The following is a 21,407-nucleotide window of genomic DNA, read 5'->3' as shown; positions in this document are numbered from 1 at the left end:
AGCTTCAGAGCTTATTCAAATTTCACTAGTGTTTACAGGCACTAGCTGTTTTAAGGAACATAATTGGACCACAGTATGGACAATGGGTTGGTGAGGCAAGAACACGGAAGAAACGAGAGCTCAAAGAGGTGCAGGGTGAGGAAAGGACTGGAGGAAGTATTTCTGGAGAATAGAAATCATTGTATGGACAATTTGGTATGAGCAGTTAAATTAACCCTGTTTTCGGAAGTGCAATCTCTCAGACGGTAGGCCAGCAAGCAGGTTGTTTTAGACTGAAGGGCCTAACCTCTAATTGAATTGAAGATATGCTTCCTCCAGTCATGAAAACCCCAAATAACCGTAATATTCCTGCTTACTCTTATTCAAACAGGGAAAAAAATATTCTTAGTCACTTTCTTCATTTTCTTACTTTTGCCTGATTGAAAACAAGGAAATAATTGTCAAAGATCTGATATTTCCTTGATGTTCAGAGTTACGTTTGCTCTCCTTAACAGGATTAGCTAACAACTCCCCAAACCAAAACAAACTCAACTTCTACACTTGTTCTTATTCCTAGAGTTCAGTATTTTTGTCAGCTTCCTACCTGCTCTAGCATTTTATCTGACTGTATTATTGATAATGCCTTAATCTCTGTAACTTAATATATTTACAGACATCATTTACTCATCACAAGACTGTGGGGTGTTGTCTTCACTTTTACAGCTCAAGAAATCAAGGCTCCTAAGGGTTTGGTACCCAGGATCACACACACCAATGCTTTAGAATGCTTAGAAAGGTGTGGGCACAGGAGAGCATTCAGTAAATGTTAGCGGCCTTGTTCGAAGTCCGGTTCTCTCTACTCCACCAAACCCCAATTAGGGCCCGGAATGGACCTCTTTCTTCAACAGCTGTGCAGGATTGAATTTAGACAAAATCTCCACACATGCAATGGAAATGTTCCTGGTGACAAAGTCTTCATTTAAATCCCAGTTTGTTTAAACCTTAGTTTGGCTGACATCTAGTTTATCACTAGTTACTAGTATATACAGCCCTTGGGGAGACCTGAGTGACCGAATAGCTATTTCCTCGACTTTAAGATGAGTTTTTGAATATCTTTGAAGTCAGGAAGTGTCTTAAAATCATTATTTCTTGAAATATGGTAACAAACTGTTTTCACCGTTTCCTGTGCTAGATATTTCATATACGTTTTTGCCCTTAAGCCTCTAAACACCTATCTGCCTGTTAGTATTGTCATTATTAACAATGTTATTATCATCTGTAATCACGCTCATTTTGAAGATGGAGTAGTCAAGGCACAGGGAGGCTGTCAATTACCCCAGGTCACACAGCTGGTAATGGCGGACAGGATCAAGAGTAACCCCAAAGCAAGCAGCACCTTGGAATCCAATTTCACTAGACTCGGCTTAGGGACACCATTCTATTTTACGCAAAAAAAAAAAAAAAAAAAAAAAAATCAACTTCAAATATAGAAAAATGACAACCAAGACAAAGAAACAGAGGCTCAGCAAGGTTAAATAACTTGTCCAAGGTCACACAGAGGATATCAGAACCATAATCCCATGGCAGATCTGTCTTGAGTCCAAAGCGCGATCTATTTCCACCAAACCACGCTACCCACTGACCCTGGTAAGGGGCTGTTCAACAAATAAATATCTGTTGAATTAATAATGCCTGAAAACAAAGTTAACGAGGAAGAGGGTAAAAATGTAAAAGATAGGTGAAAACGGAAAAGAAGTTCACGAGCACGAAGAAAAGGCACACACACATACATGCCACCCCCCCACCCAACAGTCTTGAGAGCAGTGCAATCCGGGGAGCCAAGGCGCTGGGACAAACTCCGCGCGGGTCCCGCCGGACACCGAGCCGGCGGAGCGGAGCTTCAGGAGAGGGGGCCCGGGGAGCCGGCCGGGGGCCCGGGGGCCGAGCGCCGCAGCCTCCCGGCTGCCCTCCCGCGCCGACGCCCTCTCCCGACCGCCCGCCACCCGGCCGGGCCACACCCGGCGACCACCGGAGGCCAGCCGCCCGTCCCTTCGGGGCTGCCGGCTTCAAAAAGAAACACAAACACAAGTCCCGGGCGCTCTGCGGCCTCTCTTCGGGGTCGGGGCGGCCGCTCGCTGCCCCGCGTCGGCCGGCGGCCATGCGCGCGAGGGCGGGAGCCCCCCGAGCGGCCCCCGGCGCCCGCGGTCAGCCCAGCCCAGCCCAGCCCAGCCCAGCGGCGGGGACGCCTACAGCGCGGGCGCCGGCGGGCCGCAGACGGGGCGGGGGTCGGCCACGCGGGCCGGCCGGCCGGGAGCGCAGCGGGCGCGGGCGGCCGGGCATTTCCTCTTCCTCCCTACGCGCGGCGCGGCGACGGCCAGGCCGAGCCCGAGCTCGGACCCCGACCGCGGCCTGCAGGCGAGCGCGGGCAGGCGCCGCGCCCCAAGCAGCCGCCGCTGCCGCGCCGCCCCCGCCGCGCCCGCCGGCCGCGGGGCCTCCGGGCGGCTGGGCCTGGCGCGGGCGGCGAGAGGCGGGGCCGGCGTGCGGGCGGCGGAAGGAGGCGGAGGAGGAGGAAGAGGAGGAGGAGGAGGCGGCGGCCGGGAGCTGGGGGAGAGGGGCGGGGGGTGGGCCGGGGGAGGGGAGGAGCGGGATTTGCGGAGCGCGGCGCCGCAGCCGGGAGCCGGCGGGCCCGAGAGTGACCGAGTCACGGCGGGCGCCGGCGGAGCGGCGGCGTCGGACCCGCCTCCTGGAGGAGCTCAGCCCCGGCCAGGCCCGGCCCCATTCCCGCCCCGCGCCGCCTCCCCGCCGCCGCCGCCGCCGCCGCCGCGGGAGCGCTCCCCTGCCCACCCCGCCCCCGCGGCCGAGCCCGGGAGTCGAGTGGGAGTCGGCCGGCCGGCGCGGGCAGCGCCGGGACCCCGCGGGGGACACTGCAGCCGGAGCCCGGGAGGGGCCGCGCCGCCACCGTCTGAACTAGGATGTCCCGACATGAAGGTGAGAGGAGCCCCCGCCCCCACCCCCTCCGCCCGGGCCTCGGCCTACCCCGCCCGGGCCAGGCGCCGCGGAGGGCGGCCGGGAAGCGGCGGCGACTTCGCCAAGCCCAAGCCCGGCCCGAGGCGCCGGGCCCGAGAGCGAGCGAGCGAGGGCGGAGAGCCGCGGCGCCGCCGCCGCCACGGCCGCGGCCCTGAGCTGGGCCTGGTGCCGGAGGCGGGGCGGCCGGGCCGGCCGGAGGGTTTGCACTGTCATGGGGAGGGGGAGGGGAGGCGGCGGGGCCCGTTACCGGCGGGAGCTCGGCCCTCGGGACTGATACTGGACGCCGTGGCCCGCCCGGCCGGCCCCGAAGCCGCGGGCCCCGGCGCGGCCTAGCGCTCCTACCGCCCCGGAAGGGCCCGGCGCGGCCGCCGAGCGGGGCCACTGGCGGCGGCAGGAGACAGAGGAGCCGGCCCGGGACCCGGCGGGCGCGTCCGGTCGCCGGGAGACGACGGCTGGTGCCCCTGCCTGCGGGCGACCGCGGGGCGGGCGGGAATGCTCTGCGGCGGGGGAACGGGAAGCCCCCGCCGCCCGGAGCCCGCCCTGGCCTCGCGGCTAGGCCTCGGCGCGGCCCTGGGCTCGGGTAACCAAGTTCCCGGGGCGGATCCGGCCCGGCCGCGGCGAGCAAACTCCCTGCTCGGTCACCCGGTGGGAGCGGGACTCGCTGCCGACCGGCCGGCCGCGGGCCCCTCGACCTGCGTGCACTACCTCCCTAAACCGGGTATTGGTAAATGACCGCGGCGAGGTCTGTTAATGATCAGGGGGCGTTTGGGACATTGTTTTGCGATTTAGAAACATGATTGGGGTACAGTTGCAAATAAGCAGACAGCTCTAGCCCAATCCCGGGGCACAAAGGGAAAAATGTTTAGGGCCTATGTATAGGCATTGAGCTGGTAGAAACATAAGTTAACTTCAATTTACTGCCATATGGTTTAGAAAAGGGGGAGGTGGGTTGTGTCTTCTTTGTTTCACTACCACACGTCCTTAAATAAAAAGTATTAAGAGACTTGGCAAAAAGTTTAACCTGGTAAGGTTAAGGCAAGATTGTAGAAGTGGCTTGAAAGTATTGTGCACTCGTAATTTTAAAGCCCTGTATGGGTGATGCAGGAGTGAAGAAAGTTTAGTGAGTCAGATTAGTGTGTGCTTCACACCGTTGGAAGGGTATTCTTAGGGAAATACAGATCTTAGAGTTTCGAGGTTGAAAAACTCAGATTGATTAAAAGCATATTTAGAGCAAGTTTCAGAATTAGCATTAATAATTGCAATGTTGAGATTGACTCAGAGAACATTTTGTGTTCAAGGATTCACAAACCTAATAGGAAATATACTTTATTTTGTTCTCTTACTGTGTACAAGTGTTGGACATTTTGAAATAATAAGGTACTTAGGCTCATAAAAAATGGAAGCTATGCCTGTTTTCCCATTTTTTTATCTCTGTAATTTAAAAAGTTGTAATTAAAGTTACAATCAAATTTTAATTTGGGATATTAAAGTTTATCTTAGATTGTAGTTGTGTGCACATTGACCACCTTGAAGACAAAACGAAAGTGAGCAATGGCTGCAGGCACTCTTACTCATCTAAGAACTGGGAGAGTTAAAATTACAGAATCATAGCAATGGAAGAAGTGTGTTTGAGACCCATTCTCCATGCTTCAAGAAAACATCCAGATAGTTTCTGACTGAGTATTCTAATTGAATGGTGTCCTGGGAAGATTCCTTTAACCTCAGTAATCTTTTACAGTAATTAAAATCCCACAGTGCCAACATTCTTGAATGTAACACAAATTCTGTAATTTAAGCCCATTTTGCCCTATTTGGTCCTGTAGAAAGGCATGTGGTTGTGAAATTTCCATTACCTTTTCGTTACTTGAATATTACTGAACCTCAGCACAGTAATAGCACACCTTTTCTGGTAACTTACATAATGCCAGATGTTTCTGAAAAAGGAACATTCCTGTAATCCCCCAGTTGAAGGTTTATAGTACCTTATTTGACAAGTGATTATCTTTTGAGGGTCTAGTTCGTGGTCCAAGACAGGAATGGAAGTCTCCACAATCACATTTATTTCATTAGATGTACGTTTTATGGAATATTAGTTCAGGCTGCCATTATTTTGTCGGTAGGAATTTAACCTATCAACAAATGTAGAATTTGACATCCTCACTGTTATGATTCTTTTCTCACCATTCTCTTCTTTGGGCCAACTAATCCCATTTCTTTTGGCATTTCTTTAGTGACTTGATTTTGAGTTCTGTTAATCATCTATCCATCTCCAGCTTCTCTCTGGTTCTTGTTTCCTTTCCGTAGTGTGACCCGGAATTGGATGTAGTAGTCTGGTTAAAAGATATGAACTGTGCTGCCTGTAATTTTGTACTTGAATTGTGCTTCCTTTTCAGTGCCTTCTGTATGGGTGTAATTTGTTACTTTGTCTTTGTGCCCACTTTAATGAGTTGCCCTATATTATATGTAATGATGTAACTTTGGACAATACAGCTCCAAGATGGACATGTGTCAAGCTTAGAGTCTCTGCCTTGTGAAGCAGTGGACTACCTCTGAGAGAGGACATGCAACCAGGAGCATGGAGAAATACTGTAGCCCAGAGGATCAGCATCCTTTTTCTGAAAAAGTCCAGCTGGTAAATATTGTAGGCTTGGTGAGCCGCAAGGTCTCTGTCATCTCTGCCATTGTAGTGCAAAAGCAGCTATAGACAACCTGTAAATGAATGAGAAGGGCAGTGTTCCAATTAAAACTTTATTTATGGATGCGGACATTTGAATTTCATATAATTTTCATGTGTCATGAAATATGACTCTTCATTTTACTATTTAAAAATGTAAAAACCATTCTTAGCTTGCAGGCTGTACAAACACAGAAGGTGGCCGAATTCGGCCCGTGGGTTATAATTTGGCCACTTCTGCTCTAAAGTAGAGCTTTAGAGAGCTGATGAAACTGGAATTGTTGGGAGTCCCGAAGGGGCCCAGTCTGCTTGGTATTCATTCCATCATTTCCTTTGGGTAATGAGGAGTAAGTCCATGGACTAAACCAGTTCCGTACCTCAGTTTACACAGCTGCACCACGTGGATTGGGATAGAAGTAACTGTTTCTCAAGGATGGGAGACAGGCTGCCACCTTCCCAGACTCTGACTTGAGTGACTGTACTTTCCTGCTTGCCCATTATGAATTTCCAGCCAGAATTCTGGGGCTTCTTTTAATTCACTTTGTAGTGTTCTTGCCATGTTAACAAACATTTTACTTTAGTGCCCAGCCACTCTAAGTTCACCATACCAACACCGTCTAGTACTGTGTTGCACACAGCGAAACCAGTCATTTTCTACTTTGTAAGAGGAAATGTTTGTGATGTTTCACTATGTAATTTCTTTTAAATACATTTAAAATATGAGTATGTTATTCAGAGCTTAAAATCCATTTAATAGCTTTGCAAATTAAAAAAAAATATCAAATTACTCAGTGCTTATTAGCTAAAATGAAATTATGAATGTTCTTACTTAAGTTGGAGCCTAATTGATTACCCGGAGTTAGGAATACATTTATTGCCTTAAATCATTCAACCTTTTTTTTTCATTTGCTACTATGTATAAGACACTGTTATGAACCAAGGAATGTGGGGATGAATGAATGAGACACAGCTCCTCATCTTAAATCTAGGGGGGAAGATGCATGTGTCCATAGATGCTTGTAGCTTCTATAGCACCATGTGAGACGTGCCATAAGGAAGGGATAAACAAATTGATGACAAAATAATTACCAACTCTTTTCTTCCTAATTTTGCCGAGCTTCAGAGAGGGAATCTTTTGTGATTTCTAACACTTTTTTTCTGGAGTGCCTTCTTAACTTTTTTGTGGGCTACTCTTGATTTTGGATAAAATTGTTTGAAATTTCAAAGAGTCCTTATGTTTACTTTATGTTTACCTAATTTATATTTTAGAAGACTTTTATATGTAAAAATGATAGTGTATAAATGGACAGTAGATCATATTGTCATGTTATTCTCAGAAGCATCTGATACTGTTTATTTTCAAAATGAAAAGTACAAAAGTAAGTAGACCATTAATCCAGTTTTTGAAAGTTGTACCATTTTTTGAAATGGTACCACTTTTGTTAGTAGATGTAAATTTTCTCTTCTCTAACAATGCTCTCTGACGCTAAAAACACATGCAGATAATCCCTGCGTGAACTACAATAATTTCGTTTTCAGGATTTGGGGACTGCAAAGCCAGGATTGGTAATTAGCGTGTGATTTTAATGTGGTGACTTTTGCCCTCCTGTAGCAAAGTAAATTGACTCCCAATGAAAAGATCTTTACCATCATGTCAGACGGTTTATTTTACTTTAACTATGATATATTAAAAGATTATGACATTCTTACTCAAGACTTTTTAAATTTCAATAAATCGTGAATTACATTTACCTTGACTTTCAATTAAGGATAGATAAGAATGTAAATATTTTAATTTCTAGGGTCTTTGATTTCATGGTTTCATACAAAGCTGATTTTGAAGCCTATTTTTCCCGTATTTTGACATTCACGTTTAAGTTAAAATGTAATAAAATATAACTTTCCTCTCATTTTGAATTGGAAATTCAATTTGGAAAAAAATCCTTTTAGTCTTAGAATTTTAAGATATATTAGCAACAATCTTATTTAAAGATTGAGAACTTTTTCACAGTAGAAACTTATGAGACTTCTGATGAGAAATGCCCAAGCAAATCCTTTCATATTAGGCTTGAAACATTTTTAAAAAGAAATCCATGCACTTATGAGTCATAACAATTTTCAAAACATCAGCTTTATAACATCTACCACATACATTTGCTGAGGTTTTGTTTTGTTTTGTTTTGCTTTGTTACAATGGAGGTTCCAAAAGTTGTTTTTAGTGAAGGTTAAGGTATTATTGGATTATCCTAGAAATAGTGTGTTTTTTATTACATTGTAAATATTTCTGTGGGACTACTTTCATGAATATGGACTCGGAACATTTCCTTCACTTCATATTCATAAAAGTTAAAAGTAGCATGCTGTGCATAATTAAAATCTTTGTTAGTAAAAGATTAATTTTGTATTAATTTTAGTGTTGTGTTAGGAGCCATGATGTTTTTATTTCCTTAAAATGATAAAGTATAGTTTTCTTGGTCTCTGAAGTTACTCTTTAAAATTGAGAAAAGAGCCCTTAAGAAGTATACAGATGAGAGCATTTTTTAAATATGGTAAGTTTTACATGTTACCCATGTCCTGATTCATGTTGGAGATATGGGATGAGGTAGACAGTTTCCCAAGGGAACATATTACCTAGATTTCATAGGAAGGAAGTTGAGTGGTCAAGAAAAGAGAGGGTGTTCTTGGTATGGGAAGGACCAGAGGCCAGGAGAATGTTGGCAGAAGAAAGTTAGGCAGGGTGGGCATGAAGCTTGGAAATGATCTGTAGCCAGAGGGAGTCAGAAGCAGAACACCAGCTCTCTTGCCTGATGAAATGTCCTAAGAGCTTGGTACCAGGAGGTGAAAATTCAGTGTCCTGTGAAACTAGCAAGAGATGAATTGCCTTGTTAGGCAGCTTCCAGGGTGCCATCCCTACTACCTCTCTCTCCGCTCACCCACAGTGTTTGTCAATCGTATTTTTAGTTGTTGTCTTTCTGAATAATAACAAAGCAGAGTGGGAGTCCATCCAGTTCGTGTACATGGTCACTTTATCTCTTCCATGGCCACAGTGCCAACCAGCAGTCCAGCAGACTTTGCCAATGGCCACAAGGGGTATCAAGGAGAAACTATGAATGGATTCCTGCAAACCTATCAGTGCTGCTAGAAAAACCACCTGAAATCACAAGAGGGGGTTAGTCAAGTCACCTTCAGTTAGGAGGGACAGACAATAAGTGGGTGAAGCCTCTTGACATCATGACTAATTAGGTTTGTGCATTATCTCCTGCTAAATTGTGTGGGGTTTTTTCCCTCTTGCTAGTACTCAGTGCCAGTGTCACGAACTTCTACTTTTTCTGTAGTAAGAGGATTTTCATTAGGAGAGTCACTTTAGAGTGCCAACTTGATGAGTTGGCTGTTAGAACAGTCACAAGTGTATTCGACTGTAATTTATTTTTTGGTTTTGACTTTTCTTTCCTTTTATTGTTCCTTTAAAACTTTCGCCCTCTTCTCCCACCCAGCAAAGGTAAGGGTCCCTCAGAGGCATTCCTGCCTTGTTCTCCAGGCATTTTTTATGTTGTCATTGTTTACTTGTCAGCCTCCCCCCACAAGCTACCGGAGGGGTAGGTATAGTGTTACACTTACCTTTGTACCCTACCAACTAGCATAGTGTCTGGCCTTTGGGAGGCCCAGTGAACATTTGATTGTTGGAGATGTCAGTACTTGTCTGAAAAATGGTGAGCCTGGAAAATGCTCTCCTCTGTTTTTATCTGGGGAGCTGGTTAAGAGGGAGGGAGATTGTGGGAAAGAGGACTTGGAACTTAAAAGTAAGAGGGGCTGAATAACCTACAGACTGAAAATAACAGGGGAGTTGACTTCTCGGGGCGTGGCCTGGGACTGGACTCGGGGTGCTGTTTTGTCTACTTCTGGCTCTGGTTTCAGATTAAGTGGCCATGGGTTCTGCATATAAATTGCACTGTGTGTGTGAGTTTTCTGGTTCATTCAATCATTCATTCAGTGAAAATTTATGGACTACCTACTCAAGTACCACTCACAGTCGTCTCCTGAGCTTGCCACAAGTTGTTGACCCTTGCTGCAGGATGATAATAATCAGTGGGTTTTTGAAGCACATGTTTGGGAACTAAATGCTTTCCTGTTGCATAGGCTGTGGCTCTTTTCCAGTGTGCTGGAATTAGTCCTTGAAGTTTATTTTTTATGACAGGGTAATTAAGTCATGTAATTATTTTAATGTTTTGGCAATATTTGCACCCTGCTCTTTTTTAAGCTTATTTTCATTTGAGTTTCACAATTACTTCTAATTCTGCCCAGCAGTGCAGTACTTTCCTTAACAATATTGTCCTTAGACTATGAAAGTCTGAACACACATCTGCATATGTTAAAGTATGTTTAAGGAGGTTACTCCTCATAGGTTTGTAGGTATCTTTTTGATGCTTAGAGAGAAAAGAGCTCAAAGGATTAAACACTTAATTTTTGTATTCAGCATAGTTTTTTATGAAGTCCTAATAGTTATCTAGTAACTCTTGGGGTGAGTAACTAGACCCTGCTTCCTTCTGTTATTCTTCCTCAACCAGTATTCTCCTTTGGTGTCCTCTTTGGTTGTAGAGGTCTGGCAGTGCAAGCAAATGAGAAGCTTGCTAAATTAGGAGTTAAGGACATTGAAGTAAAATGGGCAGGGATTATATAAAGGAGTTGTTACAGATGTGTCTCTTTTCTGTAAGAATGAAATACGTGCTGGGAGCTAGGGGTGGTTGGGTGCTGGGAACCAGGCAGTTTTTATAATGAGAGATCTTGTGTTCAGCCTTATTAACACTGCTAGGGATTCTGATATGGTTAATTGCAATTTGAAATGAATGTAAACTGTGCAGTGTGCTTGTATAGCTATAGATAGGGATATACATAGTGATTGCAAAGATGGGACTAATCTTTCTTTCTCTAGGAAAAATGGTGATTAGAACCTCAAGTGACAGTGGATGAGCACCTGACCTGTCGCGTTCCTATATTAGGATCAAGGCTCTTCACTCCATGTCAGACATACTGCATATCTTCATGTTCATTCATTGCTCCATATCATTTTCTACAAGCTTCATAGAAATCACTGAAAGGAAGAGGAGATAGCAAATCTACTTGCAGAATTGGGGTAGAACATCATTGTCCAATAGAAATCTAATGCAAGCCACATATAATTTTTAAATTCTCTGGTAGCCACAGTAACAAAATTAAGGAGGTGAAATTAATTTTAATAATTTAGTACTTTAACCCAATATATCACAAATAACATTTCAATATGTAATCAACATAAAAATTGTTAATGAGATATTTTTACTTTTTTCTTACAAAGTTGTAAAAATCTAGTGTATATTTTACACTTAGCACATTTTCAATCAGATGCTATTTTTTCTTTTTCTTTTTTTTTTACGAAGATTAGCCCTGAGCTAACAACTGCTGCCTATCCTCCTCTTTTTGCTGAGGAAGGCTGGCCCTGAGCTAACATCTGTGCCCATCTTCCTCTACTTTATTTGTGGGACGCCTGCCACAGCATAGCTTGTGCATAGGTCCATGCCCAGGATCCAAACCAGCGAACCCCCGGCCGCCGAATCGGAATGGGAGAACTTAACCACTGTGCCACCAGGCTGGCCCAGATGCTAAATTTTCATCAAAAATGCTTGATCTTAGGGGCTGGCCCCGTGACTGAGTGGTTAAGTTCGCGGGCTCCACTTTAGGGGTTCAGGGTTTTGCTGGTTCAGGTCCTGGGCATGGACATGGCACCACTCATCAGGCCATGCTGAGGTGGCTTCCCACATGCCACAACTAGAAGGACCCACACCTAAAATATACAACTATGTATATTTGGGGAGAAAAAAAATGCTTGATCTTAGCTGAGAAACATCTTTAGATTTGTACATTGGAAGTCTGTTAATTCATCTTTTGAGCAGATGCTGTCTCTTTTTGTAGGTATATTTTGATACAGTATTGCCATCTACTTAGTGGTCCGTTATTAACATTCTGGATTTCTGCTTCTTCAATTTCTCTCCTAAGAACCTAGATTTTACCTTACTCTCTCATCTTAAAATTATTTTTTAACCTACTTTAGCTACATATAACCGTTGCAATAGAAACCGACTTTATAAACAGCTACAAATGTATATAAATTCTAATTCCTTTGTGGGCTGTTCAGGTTAGAGGAGTAAATAATGGTTTCAGGGTGTGGGTTTGGGGACTTATTTTTAAGTCTCCTGCGTTGACAAATGTAGAACTTGTAAAAATTGTTGCCAGTCCATTGCAAGTTCTATGCTGGTGAATTCAGAGGATCGTTGTTGGTTGTCTCTGGTCATGATAGACCTTTCATTATTTGAAGAAAGTGACCTCTAGGCTTGGTAATTTATTGTAGGTGTATTTCATTGTAATGAGGTTGGACCTTTGTATCCATCTTAAAATGGCTCTTAGCATCTAACAATAGAAAAGCAGGTGGTTATGAGTCCTCTGTAAAATAGTTTAAGGAAACCGATTGTAGAGCTAATACTTAGCCCCCTATCAAGGTTAGCCACCCACTGGTGATTTCTCTCTTTTACCTGTTTGGCTTATCGTTTTAGCCAGTTAAAACTAGATTTGCAAGTAAAAATAGAGTGTTTGGAAGATAGTCTGTTAAAAATTAAAGACCTCGTGTTTTTCTGCCTTTATGTTACTGAAGCAAATTTCACTGAGCAGTCAGCTTGATGGTTCTGTTCTTTTTCAGGCCCCCTCCTGCCAGATCACTGAAACATCTGGAATTTTTTTTTAAATAACAATATGAAAAAGCTAGTACTATAGCTTTTGAGTGCTCTCATCCAGTGGTTCTCAAAGTGTGGTTCAGAACCAGCAGTATCAGCATCACCCAGGAACTTACTAGAAATGCAGATTCTTGGACCCTGCCCTAGACTTACTGAATCAGAACTTCTGAGGGTGGAACCCAGCAGTCTGTGTTTGAATAAGCTCAACCGCCTACCTGGACCCAGTTAAGACCAAAGGCATTTACGTGCGAGATGGTTTTTGCTGGTGACCTGGGCACATAACGGTTGAGGGACCACTTTTCATGGTTTGATACTAACCAAGTGGAAATGGAGCTGCTGACCTTGGGCTCATTCTGCTTGAACACCATGTTATTCTTACCTAAGGAGGTGGGAGAGGAGTGTAGCTCCCCTCTCCAGACTAGTATTATTTATTTTTATTTACTCAGCACACATTTATTAAATGTGTATTTGGGGCCAGGCACTGTTCTGCCCACAGGGATACCATGGTGAACAAAACAGAGAAGATTCCTGTCCCTAGGAATATACACATTCTATTAGAAGGAATATACCAGGGGTATATTGCCTGTGGGCCAAACTTGGCCTGCTACCTGTTTTTGTAAATAAAGTTTTATTGGAGCACAGCCACATCTGCTCATTTACGTAATGTCCAAGCTGTTTTTGTGCTGCAGTGGCAGAGTTGAGTAGTTGTGACAGAGAAAGTTGAAAATATTTACAGTCTCTGCCTCTTTACAGGAAAAGTTCGTGGATCCCTGGGATAGACCATAAAAGAATAAATATGTAATGCTGTTAGGAGGTGACAGTTATGAAAAGCCATACAACAGGTTGAGGGACTAGAGAGTGGGGGCCTACTTTAGATACAGTGGTCAGGGAGGGCCTTTCTGAAGATGGGACATTAAAAGAAAAAACCTGAATTAAGTGAAGGGTATTTAAAGGAGGAAGGATATGCCTTTAGGTTACAGCAAGTGCAGAGGCCCTGAAACTTGGAATGTTCCAGGAACAGCAGCAAGGCCACTGTGGCTTGAGGTCAGGGATTGAGGGGGAGAGCAGTAGGGAATGCAGTTGGCCTAGCTGGGGGCCCCTTATCCCTTGTATTGCAGGCTGCAGTGAGGACTGCTTAACTGTGAGTGCTTTGGGAAATAGGTGTTAGAAGCCCTTCTTCTTTCTATAGAGGGGTCTTTTTGGCTAAACAAGTGGCAGAGGCTGGAAACTAAATACCTAGGGTTGTAGCACATTCCAACATCTGTAAGACACATTTCTTTACAAACTTTCCCCTGTGCTCATCACTTTAACTTTGTTTTCCTCAGCCCCTGTGGAGCTATGTGTTCTATTTAGCTGATGTTTCTTGAAGGCTGTGGGGTTTGGTGGAGAACACGTATCTCCTTGGTTTGAATGTAAAACCCTTAAGCCTAGAAATTGGGTCATCTACATTAGCAGCTTTCACACTTCAAAAAAATATAACACATAGTAAGAAATGTATCTGATATGATGATCCACTGGTTACATACATAGGTAGAGAAATAAGAGTTTCGCAAAAGAGTACTCCTCTTTACCATGAGAGGTGTATCCTATTTTCTATTCTGTTTCATTAAAAACAGGAATACTAGTTGTGACCTTCTAGATTGATTTCACATTCTACTCATGGGTTGTAGCTTGCTATTTGAAAAACTCTGGCCTAGGGTGTCTAATCCAGAACTTTCGGGTCCTTTGTACAAGGTAGTATAATAGATACTGTGAGGTAAATAGGAAACTCTAATCATTTTTCCTCTTGTTGGGGGGTGGGGGGGGGCCTAAATATGGAAGATAAACTAGTTGTAATATGACTGGAGCAAGAAGTGTCAAATCGATTACTGCAAGTTCCGGAGTGTTGGCAAGTGGAATAGAATGTTTTTTGGGTGTCAGAAAAGGCCTTTCCGAAAAGGTGGCACTTAAACTCAAGATTTGAAGAATTACTGTATTTCCATAACAAGAGTTGAGGATAGGGGTGTCTACCAGGTAAGAGAATGGTAAGAGGTAAAAAGCTAAGAAAACATGAGGTGTGTTGGAGAGAGGTGGATCAGACAACACTGAGGAGACCGGTTTCTGGAACAGAAGATTCCTGTATGTACAAGGTAGGAGTGAGGTATTAGAGAGATTGATGGACTTACCTGAGATTCTGAGGAGGAGGTGGACAAGGACCCGTTTGTTCTGACCTCCTGTTCAGTGCTAGAAGTCTGTTTTCTCTTCTGTAAAGGGAGGATGCTAATGCCTGTCTAGCCCCTCTCCCAGGGTTGTTGTGGAGATGAAATGCCAGTGCGAGAAGAATGTTTTCTCAGTTAGATAAAGTGCTGCATAAATGTAAGGTGAGGGTATTTTTGTCATGGGAGATAAGATTAGAAAGGAAGATTGCAGCAAGGTAGATAGGGAAGTGTTTTGATTGCCACACGCTAAAGTCAGTCTTTCCCTTTCTCCATGCAGATTATGGGATGGAAGAAGGGGTAGTGCACCAAAAGTTTTAAGTAGAGAAAGGGCTTGATGAAAAGTGGTTATGTTTTAGGAAGATGAGTGTGGTGTAGTGTGTGGGGATGAATTGGTGCATGTGGCACGGAAACCAGTTAGAGGCTTTTTGGTAGAATGAGCTAAGTTAAGAGGACCTGAATTAGTCAATGGAAGTAGGAATAAAAAGGAAAAAGATGACTTGAGATAAAGTCTCATTGCGAGAGAGCAAGGACTAAAGTATCATTTCAGGACGACCAGCCAGGTTGCTGGAAGAATAGCAGGTTCTTCCAGTAAATAGAGAACATAGGAGGGGAGAGATGGAGGAAAGATGGGGAAAGAATAATATTCAGGTTTTGACATTAAGTAGAAATCAGGAGTTGAGAAATACTGCACTGGGGCTCAGGAGGGAGAAATCTTGGCTAGAGATAAGAATTTTATAGCACCTACATGGAAGCAAGGGCATTGGCTAGATTTCTAAGGAAGAAAGCATCTAGAGAAGGGAGGATCAGAGCTAAGAGAACTATGATTGTGAGGTGATTTGGAAGCCACAAAGACCCTTTGCTGACCACCCGTCTTGCAAGTATTGACTTCTTTATATGTAGGCTTCTTTGAATAGGGGTGGAAGGTAGAGTAGATGAAGAGGTGGTGGGGGGTGGGGCAACGACTAATATTAACCAAGCATCTGCTACATTAGTAGTAATATTTATTGAGTACTTACTATCTGCCAGGCACTGTGCTCAGCATTTCACATATATCAACTCTTTTAATTCTCACAACAGTCCTGTGAGATATATATTATTATCCCGTTTTTATAGATGAGGAAATTGATTCACTGAGAAGTTAAATACATTGCCCAACGTCACACAGTCTGTGATAGAGCTGGAATTCAAACCTAGGCCTGGCTTCTCAACATCAAGCTATGCTTTGTACTGGGCACTTTATAGACTGATTCCTATGCAGGGACCTCAATTAAAAGGCTTAGTAAAATTTTAAAACAACCCAGCAAGATATGTTATCTTGTTTTACAAGTTAGGAAATTGAGTCTCAGAGAGGTTAGGTTATTTGTCCTAAGTCATGCAGATAGTAAGTGGTAAAGCTAGGATTTGAACCAAGTTCTGTCAGAAATCAAAGCCCACGTTCATTTATATTTCATTCAGAGGTCAGCAAACTTTTTCTGGACAGGGCTAGATAGCAAATATGGCTTTGTAGGTCATCTGGTCTCAATTGCAATTGCTCCGTTCTGCTCTTGCGGTATGAAAGCAGCCATAAGACTAAACATAAGAGATGAGCATGGCTATGATGCAGTCAATCTTTATGGACATTGAAATTTGAATTCCATATAACTTTCAGGCATCACCGAATAGTATTCTTTTTAAAATTTTCTTTTCTAAACATTTAAAAGTATAAAAACTATTCATAGCTAGCAGGCTGTATAAAAACGGGGTGATCCAGATTTGGCCCGGGGGCCAAGGTTTGCTGACCCCTGCTTTAATCCAGTCCTTTAATGTATTGAATACAACATTGTGTCAGGCACTGGGGACAAAAACAAAGAGAGTTCCAGTCTTCTAAGAGGAGACCGGTGATTATAGTACAGTGTAGTAAGAACTATAACAAATTTATCCTTACAACGTAGAGTGAAAGAAGAGACATGGGAGGCTTCTCAGTTTTATAGATAAATTCATGAGGGTATCCCAAAAGAAGTCATGCATTTGAGCTGGTGGTTGCTGAATTGCTAGGTGTGCGGTGTCGGGAGAGTATCCCATGGAGAGAGACGTGAACAGAAAGAGTTTTCCTTTGAAGGGAGACCATAAGAAATTTAGTATTACTGGAGCAGAAAGGGAGGGACTCATGCCAGGAGATGAACCTTGGCAAGAGGGTAGGGCAGCGGGGAGTAAGGTTTTAGGAAATTTTAATCCAGGGATCCGATGTTTGTGTTTTAGAAAGATGTGCTCTGAAGTCTGGATTTGCAGGGAGGAGTGGGTCGGCTAAGGTACGACAAGGTGAGGTCACTGCTGTAGTGGGCACAAACAGGAGACATATTTGGTGATTGATCAGGCATAGGGATTGGAAGAACAAAAAGTCTAGGAAAACTCAGGGTTTTGAAAAGCTTGATTAGTTGGGCTGTGCCCTTCGTTGAGATGCGTATCTGGGACAGAGAAGCAGGCTTTGAGGTTGAAGGTGAGAAGCAGGAGAAAGAGAAGTGACTTCCATTTTTAGCATGTTGGATTTGAGGTACCTAAGGGACATGCAGGTAAGGAAATCCAGGCACAGTCTTAGCATGTGGGTCTGGAATTCAGGAGGAAGAGGTCTGGCCTTAGGTAAAAACGTAGTAGAGTCAATTCCTCAGTGGTGGTGAAAACATGAGAGAAGGTGAGGAGACTGATCTTCAAGCCTTGGGAACTCTTATTTAAGGAGCAGGAGACTGTGTGAATGGGAATAGGCTGGAGAGTAGGAGGAGAACCAGAAGAGGATTGGCACTGAAACTTAGGAAGGTGATTTTCTGGAAGGAGGATATGGTCAGTATGCTGCAGAAAGGTCAAGAAGATAAGGACTGAAGTGTTCATTGGCTGGAGCTGTTGCAGTGAGGAGGTTGTGGAACTTAATGAGCACTTTTAAAGGAGTGGGCTGGAGCCCAGATTGCAGTGTGTTAAATCCTGAATGAACCTGAGAAGTTGGGAACACTAGCTAAAGATTTAGCTATGAAGGGAAGGCGAGATGACAACAGCTAAAGGTATCTTTAGCACCTAGCACAGGGCTTGGCAGTTCCTTGAGACTGGGAAAATTCATTCATTCAACAAATACTCTATGCAGGCGCTGTTACTGAAACTGGGCATAGAGTAATGAAAGGTGAGAGGAGGTTCTCATTGTACGGCTTATGCTTCGGGGGGGAGGGCAGAAAAGAAACATTTAATTTTGGTTAGTGATAAATATTCTGAAGAAAATAAAGCAGAGTGAGGGAATAAGATTGGAATATGATGGAAGGTGAATGGCTGGTCTGTGTGGCTCTTTTTAAAAGGGTGGTCAGGAAGGCCTTTCAGGGGAGCTGACTCCTCTCAAGCAAAGACTTCATCATGAATAAAAGCCCTGGGAGTAGGTCGTTTGAGGAACAGGGTAGCTGGAGCTGGCTAGGCAAAGAGGGGAAGTAGAGAAGATGAGGTGGGGACAGACTGGATCCAGATCATAGGGGACGTTATAGGCCGTGGGGAGGCATTTGAATTTAATTCTTTGAATGTAGAGTGCTAGTCTAGTATAGGCAAAAGCAAGTGGATGAGAAGAGGGCTGTTTACTGAGATGGGGAGACAGGAGGAGGGGAGGAGCATTTTTGGCAGTGGAGGTCAAGAGTTCTGTTTCAGACATGTTAGGTTAGGGACATCTGTTCAATTTGTTCAAGTAGAGAAGTGTAGGCCATTTGGATGAATAAACTGGAGTTCACTTGGTTGAATGAGTATGAATATGTACATGCTCAGCAATATCATTATAGATCTGAAAGCCACAACTTGATGTCATTGTTGCCCTTTTCTCCACTTTATTGTGGCTCGAGTTCCTTAGACCTTTTACTAGGTAAATGTCTGCTTGGGGGCCCATGAATGTTGTCTTTTTCCCAAAGTAGCAGGAAAGAGGGAGCATAAAAGTGGAAAGCCCCCAATGTCTCCTCTGCCAGTGCTGCGGTAAGACGGTCCAGGCCAGAGAGCTCCCTGTGGGAATTAGGCCAGTTTGGCAGCTGACTAATGAATTAGTTTGTTTTAGTTCTTTTCTCTCCAATAAAATCAAGAGGAAGATAGATAATAGACCTTTTGCTCCAGAAGGAAATCAGCTTTCTTCCCTTTTTTCCCAAATAGCGTTGCAGTCTAGAAAGGCTGAGTCATAATACTGAGATCACAGTCAGGACTAGAACTCAGATCCTGTGATTCTTATTCCAGCCCATTTTCTATTGTGTATGCTGCTGGAATGAAGTGACCCAAAAATGCAGGCTCAGAGAAAGCTTATTAGTGTATAGACACTCCAAGGCTACACTTCTGCAGTGGATAAAATTTTCCTATTTACTCAAGTTTTTTCTGAGATACTGAATAGTAAATTTAGGAATGGGACTTTGGAGTCAGACTGCCTACGTTCAAACCCCAGCTTGGTCACTTACTAACTGTGACCTCAATAAGTTGTTTATCTCTCTGTGCATCATTTCATGAAATGGGTATAATGCCTAGTAACCTCAGGGTGGTTGTAGTTGATGGTTATTGTATATAAAATGTTTCGAGCTGTGCTTAGTGTATAGTAAGCACTCGTTTGAGCCATCTTCATCATTTTCATCTTCGATGTAGAAAACAACTATTTATCATACTTCTATATTCTTTACATATGAGTGCTAACAATATACAAAGTATATTTCCTTATATAAGATGTGGTCCCTGCCCTCAAGGAATTTGCATTCTAATGGTGAAAGAAGTATAAAAATATAGGAGATACTGAAAGGCTTACCTACTTAAAATTGTAGGACAGTGAGAGCTATGAATAGTCTCTTCCTTTTCTGACATTCTGTAAATCTAAGTGTTCAGATGAAGGCAGGGAGACTGAGGAGAAGGGATTTGAGCAAGCTTTGTGGAGAAGGGACTTGCCTGGATAGAGTAGAAGCAGATAGACATTCAGCAGAAGTGAGTGTGTAATAAGAAGGCCTAGGCAGGAAACACAAGGGAGGTTTGTGAACAGTGAAAAGAACAGTTTGCTGAGAAAATGCACATGAAAGATAGTAGGGATTAGGTTCCATCAAGGGTATACCAAGTCCAAGCATACCTTACCTCTTTTTTTAATTGGACGTCTAAATTGCTATTTCGAAGTGTCATCAAAGACAGTGTCTCTCCTTCATTAGGGTGTTTCAAAGACTGTCGTTGTCCTCATGGACAGGACAGGTGTATTGGATGATGATATAAGAGGAACTCATCACTGATTGGATCAACACTCTGTGAGCTACTCAAGGGTTAGTGGCAACCTAGAGTAAAGAGAGGAGTAGGGAGATGATTCTTATCTCTCTTTTCTCTACTAAGATTTTTTTTTAAGTGACTGAGAGTAACACATAGTTAATATACTCCCGTTTTATTACCCAGTTTCAACACCTCAACATTTTGCCATTTTTATGTCAATTTCCTGCCCCCTCCTATTTTGGGGTTTGAATATTTTAAAGCAAATCCCAGATCTGCGTATCATTTTACCCACAGATATTTCAATATTTAGCTGATAGGGATGCAATAATTAATAATACAATAATTAATTCTTTAATATTATCTAGTACCTAGTGCATGTTCAGTTTTCCCAGTTGTCTCAAAAATGTCTTTAGTTTGTTAAAATCAGGATCCAAACAAGGTCTGCATATTACATTTGATTGGTATTTCTTTTAAAATCTCTATTAAACTATAACAGACCTCCCCCTTTAAAAAATGCTATTTATTTGTTGAAGAAACTGGATCCTTTCTTTGATGGCATTTCCCATATTCTGGCTTGCATTTTTATGATGTCATTTTAACATATTACTTAATTTCCTCTATTTCCAGTGATACTCTGTTCTAGAGGTTTGATTCTTGATGTTTGTTTGTCTTGGTAAGAATATTTCATAGGTGCTGAATATTTCCTAATACTTATTATATCACAGTGAGAAACCCATTATGTCTTATTGTCTCCGTGGGTTCAAATGTCAGCCTCTCCCTCCGTTGGCAGTCACTGATGTAAATTCTCTTGATCTGTTGTTTCATAGTGGTTGCAAGATGTTGATTTTTCCAAGTCTTATCATTTTTCCTGTGTTTATTCATTGGAGTTTTTCTATAAAGAACTCTTATTCACATACTGTAAAGACATCACTGTAATACTCTAATATTAAAGGAAAACAATAAAATGAAATAATGTATAATAAAATAATTCTCAAGATTTTAATACTCAGGCATAATTATGTTATGGGAAATAATGGAGAGATTAGATACTTTGTACTTATAGCAGAATCACCATGAATGTGACAGCTTGAAATGCAAATCCATAACAGACCTGTTGTGTTGGCAATTCACATATCTTAAACAATGTTGCCATCAATGCTGTTTCTTTTTAAACAATTCGTAGTGTCAAGTTCTAAACAATTTACCCAAACAGTTTTATTACTGATGATTTCAGTGTGTGTTAAAGTCACGCAAAAGTAATTAGTGTCTATATGTAAAATTGAGTTAGTTTCTAAGTTCAAATAATTATGAATAGATTTTTTTATTGGGTTATTTGAAAGTCATGTGAAAGTATTGTGTAGTATTGTCCATCACATTGCAGGTTTCTGAATCCTGGGCATTGATCTCTCAAATGCCAAGGTGACACCCAGTCATTGTGACAACTGTATTTCCAAAGATTTTTTCTTTTTTTTAGATTGGCACGTGGGCTAACAACTGTTGCCAATCTTTTTTTTTTTTTTCTTCTGCTTTATCTTCCCAAACCCACCCTGTACATAA

General features: G+C 43.0%; 1 protein-coding gene across 2 annotated transcripts in view; it reads left to right on the top strand.

Annotated features, from left to right (window-relative positions):
* Positions 1-2,517: 2,517 nt before the first annotated feature.
* Positions 2,518-21,407, top strand: part of KCMF1 (potassium channel modulatory factor 1) — a 67,099-nt gene continuing 48,209 nt past the window's right edge. Inside the window, exon 1 of one of the 2 annotated variants that reach the window (XM_070573707.1) lies at positions 2,518-2,967. In XM_070573707.1, coding sequence (XP_070429808.1) covers positions 2,952-2,967 — 16 coding nt within the window. In that variant the 5' untranslated portion in view covers positions 2,518-2,951. Of the gene's footprint in view, positions 2,968-4,591; positions 5,639-21,407 lie in introns of those variants that run through there. The other variant, XM_070573708.1, reaches the window with a different exon arrangement.

Source organism: Equus przewalskii, chromosome 14, assembly GCF_037783145.1.
Source record: "Equus przewalskii isolate Varuska chromosome 14, EquPr2, whole genome shotgun sequence".
Taxonomy (NCBI): Eukaryota; Metazoa; Chordata; class Mammalia; order Perissodactyla; family Equidae; genus Equus; species Equus przewalskii.
The sequence above is the reverse complement of the archived record's forward strand: the minus strand, read 5'-3'. Positions and strand labels throughout refer to the sequence as shown.